Genomic DNA, 12,699 nt, shown 5'->3' with positions numbered 1-12,699 from the left:
CCTGGGGTCAGACCCTGGCCTCGATGCTTCCTTCCTGGGTGACCTCAGCCTCTTTGTGCCTCAGTTTCCTCATCTGTAAAATAGTGAAAATAATAATACCTCTAGCATAGGATGGTTAGGAATGCTAATGAGGTAAATAAGGAAAGCACGCAGCACATAAGTACTGATCAAATGGTACCTAAAGGAAAAGAGCCAATGGAGCCTAAGGCACCGTCAATCCACTCTGCCTACCCTCTAGAGAAGCACCGGGTTTGGAAAGGAGGGCAGCGTGCAGCAGGGCTGGGCCTGGCTCCCATTCCTCCCCCTGCTCTGTCTTGGTTGGGATACTCATGGGAGCCACTAAGAAACAAAATTTAAAAGCAGAGCCCTGGTCGGGTGGCTCAGTTGGCACATCAAAAGGTTGTGGGTTTGCTTCCTGGTCAGAGCACATACCTGGGTTGTGGGTTCTATTCTTGGTTGGGGCGTGTAGGAGAGACAACTGATCATTGTTTCTCTACCCCCCTCCCCCCACATCTCTCTCTTCTTCTCTCTAAATATCCTAGGGTGAGAATTTAAAAAAATTTAGAGGCAAAGGACTCTTTCTTGTAGCTTGGCTGCATCCCTGCCTATGTGTCCATGTCTCCACCTCCCTCAGGATGTGCTGAATGTTCTGTCCTTGCAGAAGGGCCTGTGCTTCCAGTCATGATTTCCTTCTGATCTTTTATACACTCACATCCCTGCCTAATTCTTGCTCCAGGGATTTAGAATCAAAATAGTTTACTCTGGATTCAGATAGGGCTATAACATTGGTAACACACTTGGCACAGAATTTCTCAGAATATAGTAGTGCTCCATAAATATCAGTTGTTTCTCTATTAGAGAACAGTGGATTGTCCTGAAAGTGAAATCCTAGTCTGCCCTTTTAACTTTATAACAGTTGCTAAGCACCTAGCACAACATCTGACACTGAAAGGCTTTCAAGAAATGTGCTGGTCGAAAAGGATGAGTGAAAGAACTGACGCTTATTTTTCTCTTCCAGGCCCAACGGGGCTTTGCAGTGCTTGACTGCCCCACTTCTGCACGTTGCCGCTAGAGGGCAGGAGAGGTTAAGACAAGAATACTCAGGACCAGTGAGACCCAGAATGCTTGAAAAAACCAGTTCTTTATCTCTTGGGGACCGAGTGGAAGGAAATGTGTAGCTAGAGAGATTGAAGTTAGACTTCAAGAACTTCCAGTGAACAAAGTATGCTTCCTAGAGATTTTATACAGGTGATTTTTTTTTTTTTTTTCCCCTTTAGCTACATCTGCCCAAGCAGAATAGATGAGAAAGTGGGCTCTTTCGGTCTGAGGCTTATATGACCCTACTAGGTCCTCTTAAAGTGCCTGCCTTTAATGACTCCATTCTTGCAGATGCAGTTGTAGAATACCTTTATTAGTCAGGTTAGCCACCACTCATGCTTTTCCTATATAAGGATCCTTTATAGAGGCATGATGGTGTTCACATGCAGATGCTTTCTGAAGAGCCCTGGGGCGGGGGCAGCTTTGCCCCTCACACCAGAGCTCCTTGGTTGAAATGAGCTGGTTTGGCTTTTGTGGATTTCAGGGTCTGGAGCCACGAACATAGTCCAAAGATCCCCCCTTCGCTTCTTGAGAAACACACACAGCATCAAGGACACAATGGCATCTGGGCAAGGGCCAAGCTAGGGCTCTCTCTCTCTCCCTGGGCTTCCCAGATGGCTCCATCCCCATGATGCCCCAAAGAGAAGGAATGTTAGGCCCCAGGCAACATTACCTTTCAGAAATGGGGAGAAGTCAATGCTCTCCAGCCAAGCTATAAAGCAACAGGCATCCTCAGTAATGAGGGTGTAGCTCAGAGATGCGAAAGCAGAGGGTTTTATGCTCAGCACAGGAAAGAGTTGGCTGCCTGGCCTGGGCTTCATGGGCCCAGTGAGCATCTCCAGCCAGAGCTGGTACTACAGAACTGTGGCCTTGGCACAAATCAATTAATGCAGGAGAACCACAGCCTCCTCCTTGAGCTAGCAGGCAAGTCCAGGGCTAGTTGGAGTCTGTCTCTCCCATCAGGATGGAGATCTTCCTGCTTGGATAAGAGGAGCAAGAGCCAAACTACCTCTCTAATGCTCTGAGAACCACATGGTCTCCCCTTTGAGGATAAAGACCCAAGTAGGGAGCTGCTGCCAATGTGGAAAGTGCAGGGCAGGAACAGAACTACTGGGGAGCCCCATCAGTGCAGCCTAGTCTGACTCCCCTCTTTTGAAGTCTGATCTACCTTCGAAAAACTGCCCGGCTGCTAAGGTACAGCCCCATCCATTGATCTAAGCCTAAGGTTGGTTGTCTCCTCCCACATCAGGCCCTGAATATTGTCATCATACTGGTGACCTCCTCTGGTGGCTTTCAAGGAGTGAGGTTAGGGAGGCATAGGGGTGACTCTTGGTGACCTCCAATTTCAGACACCAGTGTGGGTTCTCTGGTGGCAGGTGCCCGAGTGCCTTGGGGCCTCCTGTCTCTGCCTCAGGCATAGAAGAGCTGGCTGTGCAGCAAGCTGAGTGGCTGGGGGCAGTTAGGAGGAGGCAGGTGGACTAGAGGTATATTCTGAGCAGCAATGCGCGCCAGCCCAGGGGAGCGGCATGACCAGCCCCGGACATGGGCGCGCTGCCCAGCGCTGCTCAGAGTCCGGGCTCGGTGGGAAAGCAGGCTGTGTACTGTGACCAAGCAACTTTTAAAGTTCATGACACCAGATCAGCGGGAAGAACCTAAGGGCAGTGAGAGTTCTGACGTTGGGACTGTCGGGGATTACTCCCTCTGCCGCCACTTCTGTCCTGGAAACTAGAGCTGGGCCGTGTCCCTCCTCCCACCCGACCCTGCCCACAGGGAAGAAGGCTACAGGGGGCGCGTGGAGTTCTGTCACATGGTCTGTCCCAGACCTTCCAGCAAAAGCCAAACCAAACCATCAAGCCAAATGCAGTGGGGCGAGGGGCCCTGGGCCCCGCGCCCAGGGCGAGGCCGCTCAGATCTCGATGAGGCTGGCCTGGCGCAGGCAGAGCGGCGCGTCCTCGGGCATCGCGTTCCGCTGGATCTCGTTGCCGTCCAGGCGCAGCACCTGCAGCTTTGAGAAGTTCATGACGTCCACCACGGTGCAGAAGCTGCTGATGGAGAACTCTGTGGGGACAAGAGGGGCGGCAGTGGGTGGGAGGAGCCCGGATCCGGGACCCGGATCCACAGCGAGGCCAGGCAGCCTGTGAAACTGCTCGGTGCCCGGGCTGGAACCTGGCTGAGCGCCCCAAGCGTTCTCCAGGATTGGGCGTCATACCGACTCGCACCCCTAGGGGGCGCGACCAGGGCGGCCTGGATCTCCGCCGTCTGCTCCGCCTCCTGCCCCGTCCCCAGCCTGGCCTGTGCTCTGCAGACCCTGCGACGCCCGTGACTGTTCTTCCAGCCAGGACCTGGTCTCTTCCCATCCGTGCGCGGGGGGGGGTGGGGGGGGGCAGACGGAGCTCAAAGGCCAACCCTAGCAGCTCAGAGGTGTGGGGAGCTTCCCAGAGGGCCTTGCAAACTGCTTTGAGATGGAAGTCAAGGGAAATGGAGGGACTTCCATCTGGACTATCTCCGGCCACTTTGCAGACAGAGAAAGTGGCAGGGAACGAAAGTGAGAACTCCTGGGCGGAGAGACTGTGTCTGCGTGCCCGAGCTTGGGGGGCTGTGCCCCTCCATTCCCAGCACCGCCGGGGAGTGAGCAGGGCTCCGAGGCTCACGGAGAGGACAATTCACGGACGAAGGAGGCTGCCGTGAACCTCCAAAGTCAAGCACACAACCCCCCTGCTCCTGCACTTCTAATGATTACGGTTTATCTCTTCTTTAAAAATCTCAAAAGACTTTCCCCCTTTTGAAGCTTTCCTGCCAAGCCACGTAACCCTAATAGGTACGGCAGTTGTTTGGTTTTAACAAATCCTTCTGCTGCCTTGCCCCCGCCCCCATCCCTCTGGTTGCCCTCTTAAGACAAATCAACCACCTCTGTCTAGAGTCTACTGGCCAGGCGCCTGAAAGGAGAAAAGCAAGAGCTCAGTTAAAAATCCTGCAGGGACAACAAAAGCCACCACTGAAAAGCTCCGAGGCCCCCGGGGCTCCCCCAGCGACCGTCGAGGCGGGGCCTGGCGGGCGGGGGGGGGAACCCCGCGGCGCGCTCGGGGCTGCAGCCGCCAGCCCACCCGGAGCCCGCCTTTTGCGTCCACCAGGGGCGCTGTCAGCTTGCGGGGGTCGGGAGCCGTGCGGGCAGCTGCCGGGCTGCGGGAGCGCAGGGAGGGGTTCCCAGGGGCCGCGGGGGAGGGCGCGGGGGAGGGCGCGGGGGAGGGCGCGGGGGAGGGCGCGGGGGAGGGCGCGGGGGAGGGCGCGGGGGAGGGCGCGGGGGAGGGCGCGGTTATGCGGTGCAAAAGGAGGCGGCGAGGAAGACGGTATAGAGAGCTCCCAGGCAGGCGAAGAGCGTGCTTTTAAATTAGCACAAACACTAGTTTTCAGCCTGTTAAGAACTGACCCAGAGGAGATGAGGTGAGGCTGCAGCCAGTTAACTTGCACTGTAAACGGAAGCGGGAAAACCCTCGCCAAAGCGTAATGAGACTCTGGGCGCAGTGGGGAGGTGAGACATCTGAAGTGCTTTGGGTAATAGAGCAAAGCACTAGGGAGAGAAAATCTAAGTGCTCTGGGTAATAGACCAAGTGGCCTCTGAGTGGGCAGGTCGGGGGCAGAGCAAAGGCCGGGGGCTGGGTGCACGGTGTCGGCACGGAAGCAATGGGGTGGGGTGGGGTGGGGGGCTGGGGAGATGTAGAGTGGCCCCGTGTAAGTATCGTTTCCAACCCTATTTGGGGCTACGCTGGAGGTCCTAGGATTGAATCTGGAGCCCTCAGACCATCTGTTCAAATCCTGGATCCCAAATCTGCCCATAATAAATATGGGGGTACTTGGGGGGCTGCTGGCCACACAGTGTATGTAGATTCTACCCATGTGTTGGGTACTGTGCGCCCCCCTGTGTTTCTTCTCCAAGCTCATTCACAGCACAGGGCTCTTCTGCTTGGAGACTCTGAGGACACTTTCCAGCCCAGATTAAAAACTGACATAAGTCTTTCCAAATTCCTCCCGCTGAACCCGCCCCGCTCCACTGGATCCCAAAGCTACTGAATACAGTCCGAGTTGTGTTCCCTTGCCGTTGCCAGGCTGGAAAGTCTGAGGGAGATGCTAGTGGGAGAAGGAAGAGGCGGGCGAGGTCAGGCCTTTCCTCGCACACCCTTTAGTTCCCGCCCTTCTGTCGGCTCCTTCCACAGGCGGCTGCCTCAATCCCGCCTGCACCCCCCACCCCTGGCCCCTGCCTGCCTGTGCAGGGACCTTTCTGTCATTCGCCCTAGGAGAGGGGCTGAGCTTGGGCAACTGTCTTCCCTGCTGGTGATCTGAGTGGGAGAGATACTCCTCCCATCCTCAGCCAGAGGCGGCTGCTCCAGGCCCTTGGACAATTAGAGCAGGGGTTCAGGGTGCAATATTACATAGTCTGGGTGACCGGGAGAGACTGTTTTTTCTTCTCTGTGTCTCAGTTTCCCCATCTTTGCAATGCACAAGGTAAAATAAAACAGAACTATGTCTGTTGACTTCAAAGTGGCAGTGAGAAGAAAAGCCAATAATAATAGTAATTGTGCATTACTTTTTCAACTATGTGCCAGGCCAGGCACCAAGGACTTTCCATGCATTAATTCACTAATTAAGAAAAATAAGGAACTGGTATTATTTTGCCAAAGAGAAGACTAGGAGAGAGACTGATAATGGGACAAAGGATTTGGCTGAAATTGTAGGAAGGGATTTAGGGTAGACACGGAAAATTTTTAGGTTTTTTGACTTAAGGGAGAACTTTCTTGCAAGACCTTGGGACGCTTTACTAAAGTAATTGTGTCTTTGTCAGAGCTTTTGGGAAGGGTGGGCCACCTAATATTTGAGCAGCAGATGTGGTTCTCCATGAGGGCAGAGTGATGACAGATGCTGTGATGAGCCACTTCCACCCCAGGTTTCTCTGATTGCACAGTTAGGCAGTAACAAATGGGTTCTCTCCCACGCCAGCTGCGCTTTGCTGTCACATTTTCAAGGTCAAACTCTGATGAAATGCAGCATAGAATATGACATTTCTGATGTGACAGTCCTCCTGGGTTCAGAACGGGTGGCAGGTAAGTAGTGGTGACTTCTGGGTGAGACGATGGAGAGCTAGTGGAATGATGGACAGCTATGGGTAAATGCCAAACCCTTTGAGGCAGGCAACGTCTTAGAGACGTCTGAGAGCTGTCCCACTTGGAACGAGAAAAGAAACTTTAAAGACAAAACAGTTTGCATTGCACATGATGGTGTCTTGCATTTCAAACTGGAGGACCAGACACCCTGTCACCTTTCTAGCCCCACTGTCAACCTCTGGGACTGGTACCTCTGTCTCTCGGAGGGCTGTCTAGCTCATTAACATCTTGCCAAATGACTGATCTATTCCCTGAGCACAGGGAGAAAAAGAGAAACAGGGTGACTACTCAGTCCCTATAGGTGCTGCTGGCTCTCAGCAGGCTCGACTTCAAAGCCCTCTGTTAGTGGTCATTAATGAGTTTTTCTCTCCCTAGGGAGAGGGGGGCTTTGCTGACAGAGGGAGGGAGGTTAGATGCTGGTTCAGGACCTCCCAGCGAGGATTAGGATGTCAGAGGCCCAGAGTAATGTAAGCACATTCTGAACGAAAGACTCTGAGCAGGAGCTGAAAAGCAACTAGACAATCCAATCTGAAATGAATATGTTAGTTCTTAGAGGCAGAGAGGCAGCTCTTTTGGTTCCTTTAGGCATCTGCAGAGAAGTGCTTGGAAAACAAGAAGCCTGGTGTCCTTGGCCACCACTCCAGGGCTTTGGGGTGGTCAGGCTCATGTTATTCAAGGGGGACCTCTGCCCTGTCCAGGGACTCCTCGAACTCGGGGGAGAACTGACTAGAACAAGTACTGAGTTCAGCTCCGAGAGGCTGCACATTCTTGTCCAAGAGCTGTTATGTTTGAAAACAAGCAAACCCCCAGCACAAGGCCAGCTGCAGAGGCAGGAATAGGTCGTGTGGGAACAGAGCTCATCCTCTTCTGGGCCAGCGAGTAGGTGCAGATGCCCCGGTTTCTTAACCCGCCTTCCTCCCAGAAGGGGTCCTAGAAGTTCTACTTAAACCCCCTCCCGAACCTTTCCAGACTCATATCTCACTGCTCCTCAGTACATGACCCCTTCCTTTCAGACATGAATTTCCTGGCTGTCCCCTACAGGAGACCTGTTCCATGACTGGTTCATTTGTTAGTGGCAATTCGTCTTCCCAGAATGGCTTTGTCCTGAGCTCCTCTAGCCCATGCCCACTTACTTATCTCTCAAGACCTAGACTGAAACTTACTTCTGGGAGGTCTTCTTACCAGCCCACCCCCACTGAATTTTATTGACCCTGCTGTTTAGCGTAAGTGCAAGGCTTGGTTTTCAGGTTGCTTTATTTGTGCTCTCTAGCTACCCTACTACTATTTCTTTTGTGTTGCCACTAGCCCTCAGAATAGGGTCTTTCCAATGAAATGGACAGCCACTCCCCATGCCCCTTGCCAAGGTCTCACCATTGATCCTATTGCCTTGGAGGTAGAGGTTCTCCAGATTGGTGTTGACTGGGGGGATCTTCTGCAGCTGGTTGTAGGAGAGGTCAAGCTCAAGGATGCTGCTGGAATTGAAGGTGTTGGAGGCCAGGCCATTGTTGGTGAGACTGTTGTGGGACAACCGCACATACAACAGTTTGGGTGACCCCCGGAAGTAGCTGTCTGGGACTGAGTAGACGTTGTTGTGCTCCAGATACAGCTGCTCAAGGGCTGAGGGCAGTCCATCAGGCACCCTCCGAAGGTGGTTGTAACTCAGGTCCAGCAAGATCAAAGACCTGAGGCCCCTCAGCGCACTGCCCACTTCCTGGATCTCGTTGTGTTGAAGGTACAAAGCTGTGAGGTTCTCCAGCCCCTCCAGGGCATTGTTGGGGACCCGCGAGATCTGGTTGTGGTCAAGATGGAGTTCCCTCAGGGATCGAGGCAGTGGGCCGGGCATCCGGGTCAGGTTGTTATGGTCCAGGTACAGCCTCTCCAGGTGCCTCAGCTTAGAGAACACCTTCTTGCCCACCTTCTCGCTGCTGATCTGGTTGCCGTGGAGAGCAATCCAGAGCAGCCCGGTGGCATTGTCGAAGACTCCTTCCTGGATGGAAGAGATCTGGTTGTTCTGGAAGTAGACATACTTCATGCGGGAGGGCACGAAGGGCAGATATTTCAGGTTGCGGTTGTCGCAGTACATGGCCGTGGGAAAGTTAGGTGGGCAGTCACACTCCTGGGGGCAATCTCGGGGATCTGATGGGGGTGGAGAGCCATAGGCATAGGCTGGACCTTCCTCCACCCCATAGGGGTAAGGCTCATAGGGCTCATAAGGGTAAGGTTCATAGGGATCGTAGTAGGTGGATTGCTGGCTGCGGAGGTAGTGGAACCACCAGTGGGGGTCTTCATCATACTGGGCCCAGGAGAGGGAGCAGAGCCCTGCCAGCAGCAAGACAGAGGCCCACTGCATTTTGTCTCTCTGCAGAAAGGAAGAGAGAACAGAGCAAGCAGGCATAAGTGAGACTCTAAGGAGGCAGAGTGGGTGAGCCTTAGGCTTTGGGCAGATCTAATTTAGTGCCAAACACCTGAAAATAGGAGCCTTGCTCTCACTTCCTCCATGCCTCATCCCAGCTGGACCTTGGCTATCTGAGAGGAGCTAGGTAAAATTTCCCCTGGTCATAGAGTCACAGAAGCAGAGTCTTTGAGATCAGAAGAAACTTGAATAGGGGGTGCTGCATTTTTTTGGACGGACAGATGCATTGCAAACTGAAGGTTCTGTTGGGGCAGCTGGAGAGCCCATAGCAATCCTTGCGGGGTGGGAGCTCTTCAGTCTGAATTCACATCCAACTTGGACTCCCCAGGGAAAATACTTTCCGAGAGTCTAAGGAAAAAGCCCTGTGGCTCTTTCCACGTCTTTGGGAAACCTCCAGAGTGGCTTGAGACCTCAAAGGGGAAGATCTGAACTACTTCTGAAAGATGTTTTGGTCTCTTGGGCAGGCTGAGGGTTTCTGATTTTGAGTCTTTGGGGAGGGGTGTAATCCCTCTGCAGCCACCATGAAGCTTGAACTACCCTCTAAAGTGCCAGCATCTAGAATAGTCTACTGGGTGAGAATACTCTTGGGTTAGCCGTTTGTGGCTACACATGCAACTTGGCAGGCAGTGGGTTTTTATATGACAGTTACAGATCCCCTCCAGAATGGGGACACTAGCCCCAGGAATGGCACTGAGTGCATAGAGTCTGAGTCAGTCCACTGGCTGTCCTCTGTGCTGTCTAGAGAAGTATCAGCTCTCTTCATGCTCCACCAGGGACATTACGCAAGAGCCACATGGGGCCAAGATAAATGAATTGAGGAACACCAAAAAGGAATAGGAATTGAAGACTCTCAGATGGGCCCAAGGGAACGTGACTTTAGAATGGAGTTCTGGTGCCCCCCTCTCATCCCAAGCTCCCTGTGGAGACATCTGGATTACAAGCTCCATATCAAGACCCCCACACTGGCATCAGCCCGTTGCCTTTGAGCTTATGTGCTAGTGAGATGAGAACAGGAGGCCTGGAGAGAAATGTGGGCTTAGTATCATCTGAGAGGGAAGGTGAAGGTATGGGAGATGAGGGGCCAGAGGGTGACATATCAGGCCTGAGTACTCTGCTCTGAATACCTACAGCCAAAGTGCTGCATACCCCTGTGAGCAATGGGCACTGTCCAGAGGTTCGAGTGTCACCCTTGGATAGGGAAGCCTTAGAAATTTTTTGGTCCTGGAAAAGTCATATATGTTTCTCACCTTGCATTTGGGCCTTGCTGAGGTTGGCAACTGTGGACAGGAGAAAGAAAGAAGTCTAAAAGCCAGCATCAAATTCAATGAACTGATGGGGAGGACCCTGACTGTGACAATATAGTCACTTTGTGGTCATCACCCCTCCCAGACCTCTTTGTTCCCTGAAAGCAGTTCTCTTAGGCCAGCTTCATTCCATCAGCCTCTGGGCTGCAGAGGAAAGGCACCCACCCTGGCTCACTCTCAAGCAGCCTGAAGCCTCAGACAAAGAGTGCACAGTGTTTCTGAGAAGCCAACCCAATTGCCCATTGCCTGGGCACGCTGGCTGGACCCTGGCTCTGGCCAGGAGTGAAGACTGATGGAGCGGCCCACTGCCAACAGCGCATTTTTCCATGCACAGCTCTGGGCTGCTGCAGGACCAAGGTGGCTGTCTGGAGGCTGGCACAGTGAGCCTCTGTCTCCATTTCTCCTTCCAGACTGGGTACCTTGGCAGACAAGAGCCATCTTCCTCTTCAAGACTCAGCTTTCCAGGGGCTTGCATCCTGCCCACTTTGGCCTCCCCTTAGGAGCCCTGACTGCTGACAGGGTTGGTGGGGACCTCATGCCTCCTCTTGTCCTAGCCCCATCTCTTAGCAATGTTGCTCCAGCATTGTCTACTCTGAAATTACCTCCTAATGCTGGAGACCCTCTTGTGCTCAGAGTTCTGTGAGGTGGAAAGTTCCCAGGACTACCACTCTGTGAACTGGGGAAGCCTACTCAGGAGCTGCTGCTGTTCTTTCATTTCTCCTCTCTAGAGAACCATCCCTCCCTCCTATCAGAGTGGAGGAGCTCAAGCCAGAAGCCACCCCCTTCCTGGACTGGACCCCCACTTTACAGTTCCCTAGACATGGTCAACTCCCAACACTTCTCTCTCTCCCTTTCACCTCAGCAACACACACACACACACACACACACACACACACACACACTCAGACACTCAGACACAATACACAAAACTGCCCTCCTCCCACAGCAGCGTTTAGGTCCACAACCGCTCTCTATGAGAGACTGGGGGGACAGGGCAAAGGGGTGGCATTTGTGAGTAGCAGGGCAGAGCTGGCTTCCTTTTGCTTTCTCGTGCCTGAGAACCGGAGGTCCCCCCAATGATCAGAAAGGAGCTGCAGGACAAAAGCAGTATGTTGGAACCCCTTCTTTCTACTTCCCCTTGGCTCCCTCAGGCATCCTGGGGTCATGGCCCAGAGAGGGAGAGGGAGGATCGAGTCCTCCCTGCAGCCCCCTCCCGCTCCCCAGCTCCTTTCCTTTCTTTTCTTTATGGAACAAGACACAGCAACAAGTAAAATGACCACACTTACCTGGAGTTGAACCTTTCAGAGAGTCACCGCGTCCCTCTGTCTGTGGACTCCTTGCGTTGAAGGAAGTGTCTGTGAGAGAAAGAAGGAGTGAGGTGTCTACTGAGAGTGTCCGGGCCTGTGCCAGGCCAGGGTCCCGCCCCCAAATTCCTAATCAAATATTGTGAAGAGAGGGGCCGAGGAGCCGGGATCCTGGCTTTCTCAGCTCTGCTGCAGGGGCGGAGCTCACATCCGACCGCGCAAATTCTGCTGCCCGCCGCTAAAAACCCACCTCTTTCCACTCACTGTCTTCCCTGAAGCATTGGCAGCCCTGGGTCTTTCTGCTGAATGAGTTAGTGGCGCCCTAGAAGTTATTTGTACAGGCTCTTGCGAAGTGCCTGGATTTTTCATTAAACCCACAAGGGCAGATGCCGGGATGAGAGGGCCGGGAATTGGGAAGAGGCATCTTAATTAACTCTTTCAGCAACCTGCGTGTCTCCCTCCCCCCGCAGAGCTAGTGTTCACCCTCCCTGGCTCCAGCTTGCTGTGTGCTAGCGCCAGACACTTTCATTTAATCTTGGGGCTCCTCGCACTTACCTTGTTGGGTTGAACCAGGACAATATGAAATGCTGTGTGTGAGGTGCCTGGCCTAGCGCACAGCTGATGTTCACTATGTGGGAGAGCTGGTTGCTGCTGTACCCATTTTACAGGTGTGGACGCCCCGAGCAAGGGGAAGATGAGGCCAGAGGAGCAAGCAGGAGCTAGACCAGGAAGGGGCTTTTAGGCCATGGGATGGGTTTAGTTTTTATTTTAAAAAAGACATGTTGTCATTTAAACCACTCATGAGAAGCAACGGGGTCTGATTCACGTTTCTAAAGGCACATGAGAAAGACTGCCATGTAGGGAAAGGGAGACAAGGTGGAAGCAGGAGGCGCCAGCGCAGCCTCCTTAAGAGGTGAGGGCAGATTGGCCCAGTGCAGTGGAAGAAGGCTAATGTATTTCTAGACAAGGCACTGACAAGTCCTGAAGATGAACCTGACAGGAGGAGTCAGGGAAGTCAAGAATGAGTCCTAGATTTTCAGTTTGAGCCTCTGGGTGGGTGGTAGCTCTATTTCCCGACATTGGAAAGATGGGGAGGAACAGACTTGGGTGGAAAACCAAAGTATGCTTTGGATGTGCTGAGTTACCTGTTAGGCATTCCAGTGGAGATGTACTCATACAGGTATATGAGTCTGAATTTGGAGTTTGGGGGTTGGAAGATAACATTTTGGAATCTTAGAATTTAGATCACGTGTCTTAAATGCTCTCATCAACTAATGACCTCACATCCAAGAAACAACTCCTTTCAAAAAATTTTTTAATTGTGTTAAATTACATATAACATAAAACTTACCCTCTTAACCATTTTGAGTGTACAGTTCAGAGGTGTTAAATATATTTGCATTGCTGTGTCACTAGTCTCCAGA

The 12,699-nt window shown here is 52.8% G+C and overlaps 1 protein-coding gene across 2 annotated transcripts; it reads right to left on the bottom strand.

Annotated features, from left to right (window-relative positions):
• Positions 1 to 1,390: 1,390 nt before the first annotated feature.
• On the bottom strand, positions 1,391 to 11,467 carry FMOD (fibromodulin). Of its 2 annotated transcripts, XM_016214837.2 has the most exons (4): positions 11,258 to 11,467; positions 9,915 to 9,944; positions 7,626 to 8,613; positions 1,391 to 3,156 (listed from the first exon to the last, which is right to left on the bottom strand). In XM_016214837.2, the coding sequence occupies exons 3-4, from the start codon at positions 8,602 to 8,604 to the stop codon at positions 3,005 to 3,007; spliced, it is 1,131 nt and encodes a 376-aa protein (XP_016070323.1). In that variant the 5' UTR covers positions 8,605 to 8,613; positions 9,915 to 9,944; positions 11,258 to 11,467; the 3' UTR covers positions 1,391 to 3,004. The 2 variants fall into 2 exon arrangements, with proteins under 2 accessions (XP_016070323.1, XP_016070317.1); XM_016214831.2 differs by lacking the exon at positions 9,915 to 9,944.
• Between the last annotated feature and the right edge of the window lie 1,232 nt (positions 11,468 to 12,699).

The sequence above is a fragment of the Miniopterus natalensis genome, chromosome 19, assembly GCF_054644295.1.
Source record: "Miniopterus natalensis isolate mMinNat1 chromosome 19, mMinNat1.hap1, whole genome shotgun sequence".
NCBI classification, from domain to species: domain Eukaryota; kingdom Metazoa; phylum Chordata; class Mammalia; order Chiroptera; family Miniopteridae; genus Miniopterus; species Miniopterus natalensis.
Note: the sequence above shows the minus strand (reverse complement) of the source record. Positions and strands in the feature narration are given on the sequence as shown.

Excerpts from the sequence above, each read along its gene's own strand:
- FMOD (XM_016214837.2), bottom strand. The coding sequence starts at position 8,604 with ATGCAGTGGGCCTCTGTCTTGCTGCTGGCAGGGCTCTGCTCCCTCTCC. Across the intron at positions 3,157-7,625 it reads CCAAGGCAATAGGATCAATG|AGTTCTCCATCAGCAGCTTC; the intron begins GTGAGACCTTGG and ends TTGTCCCCACAG.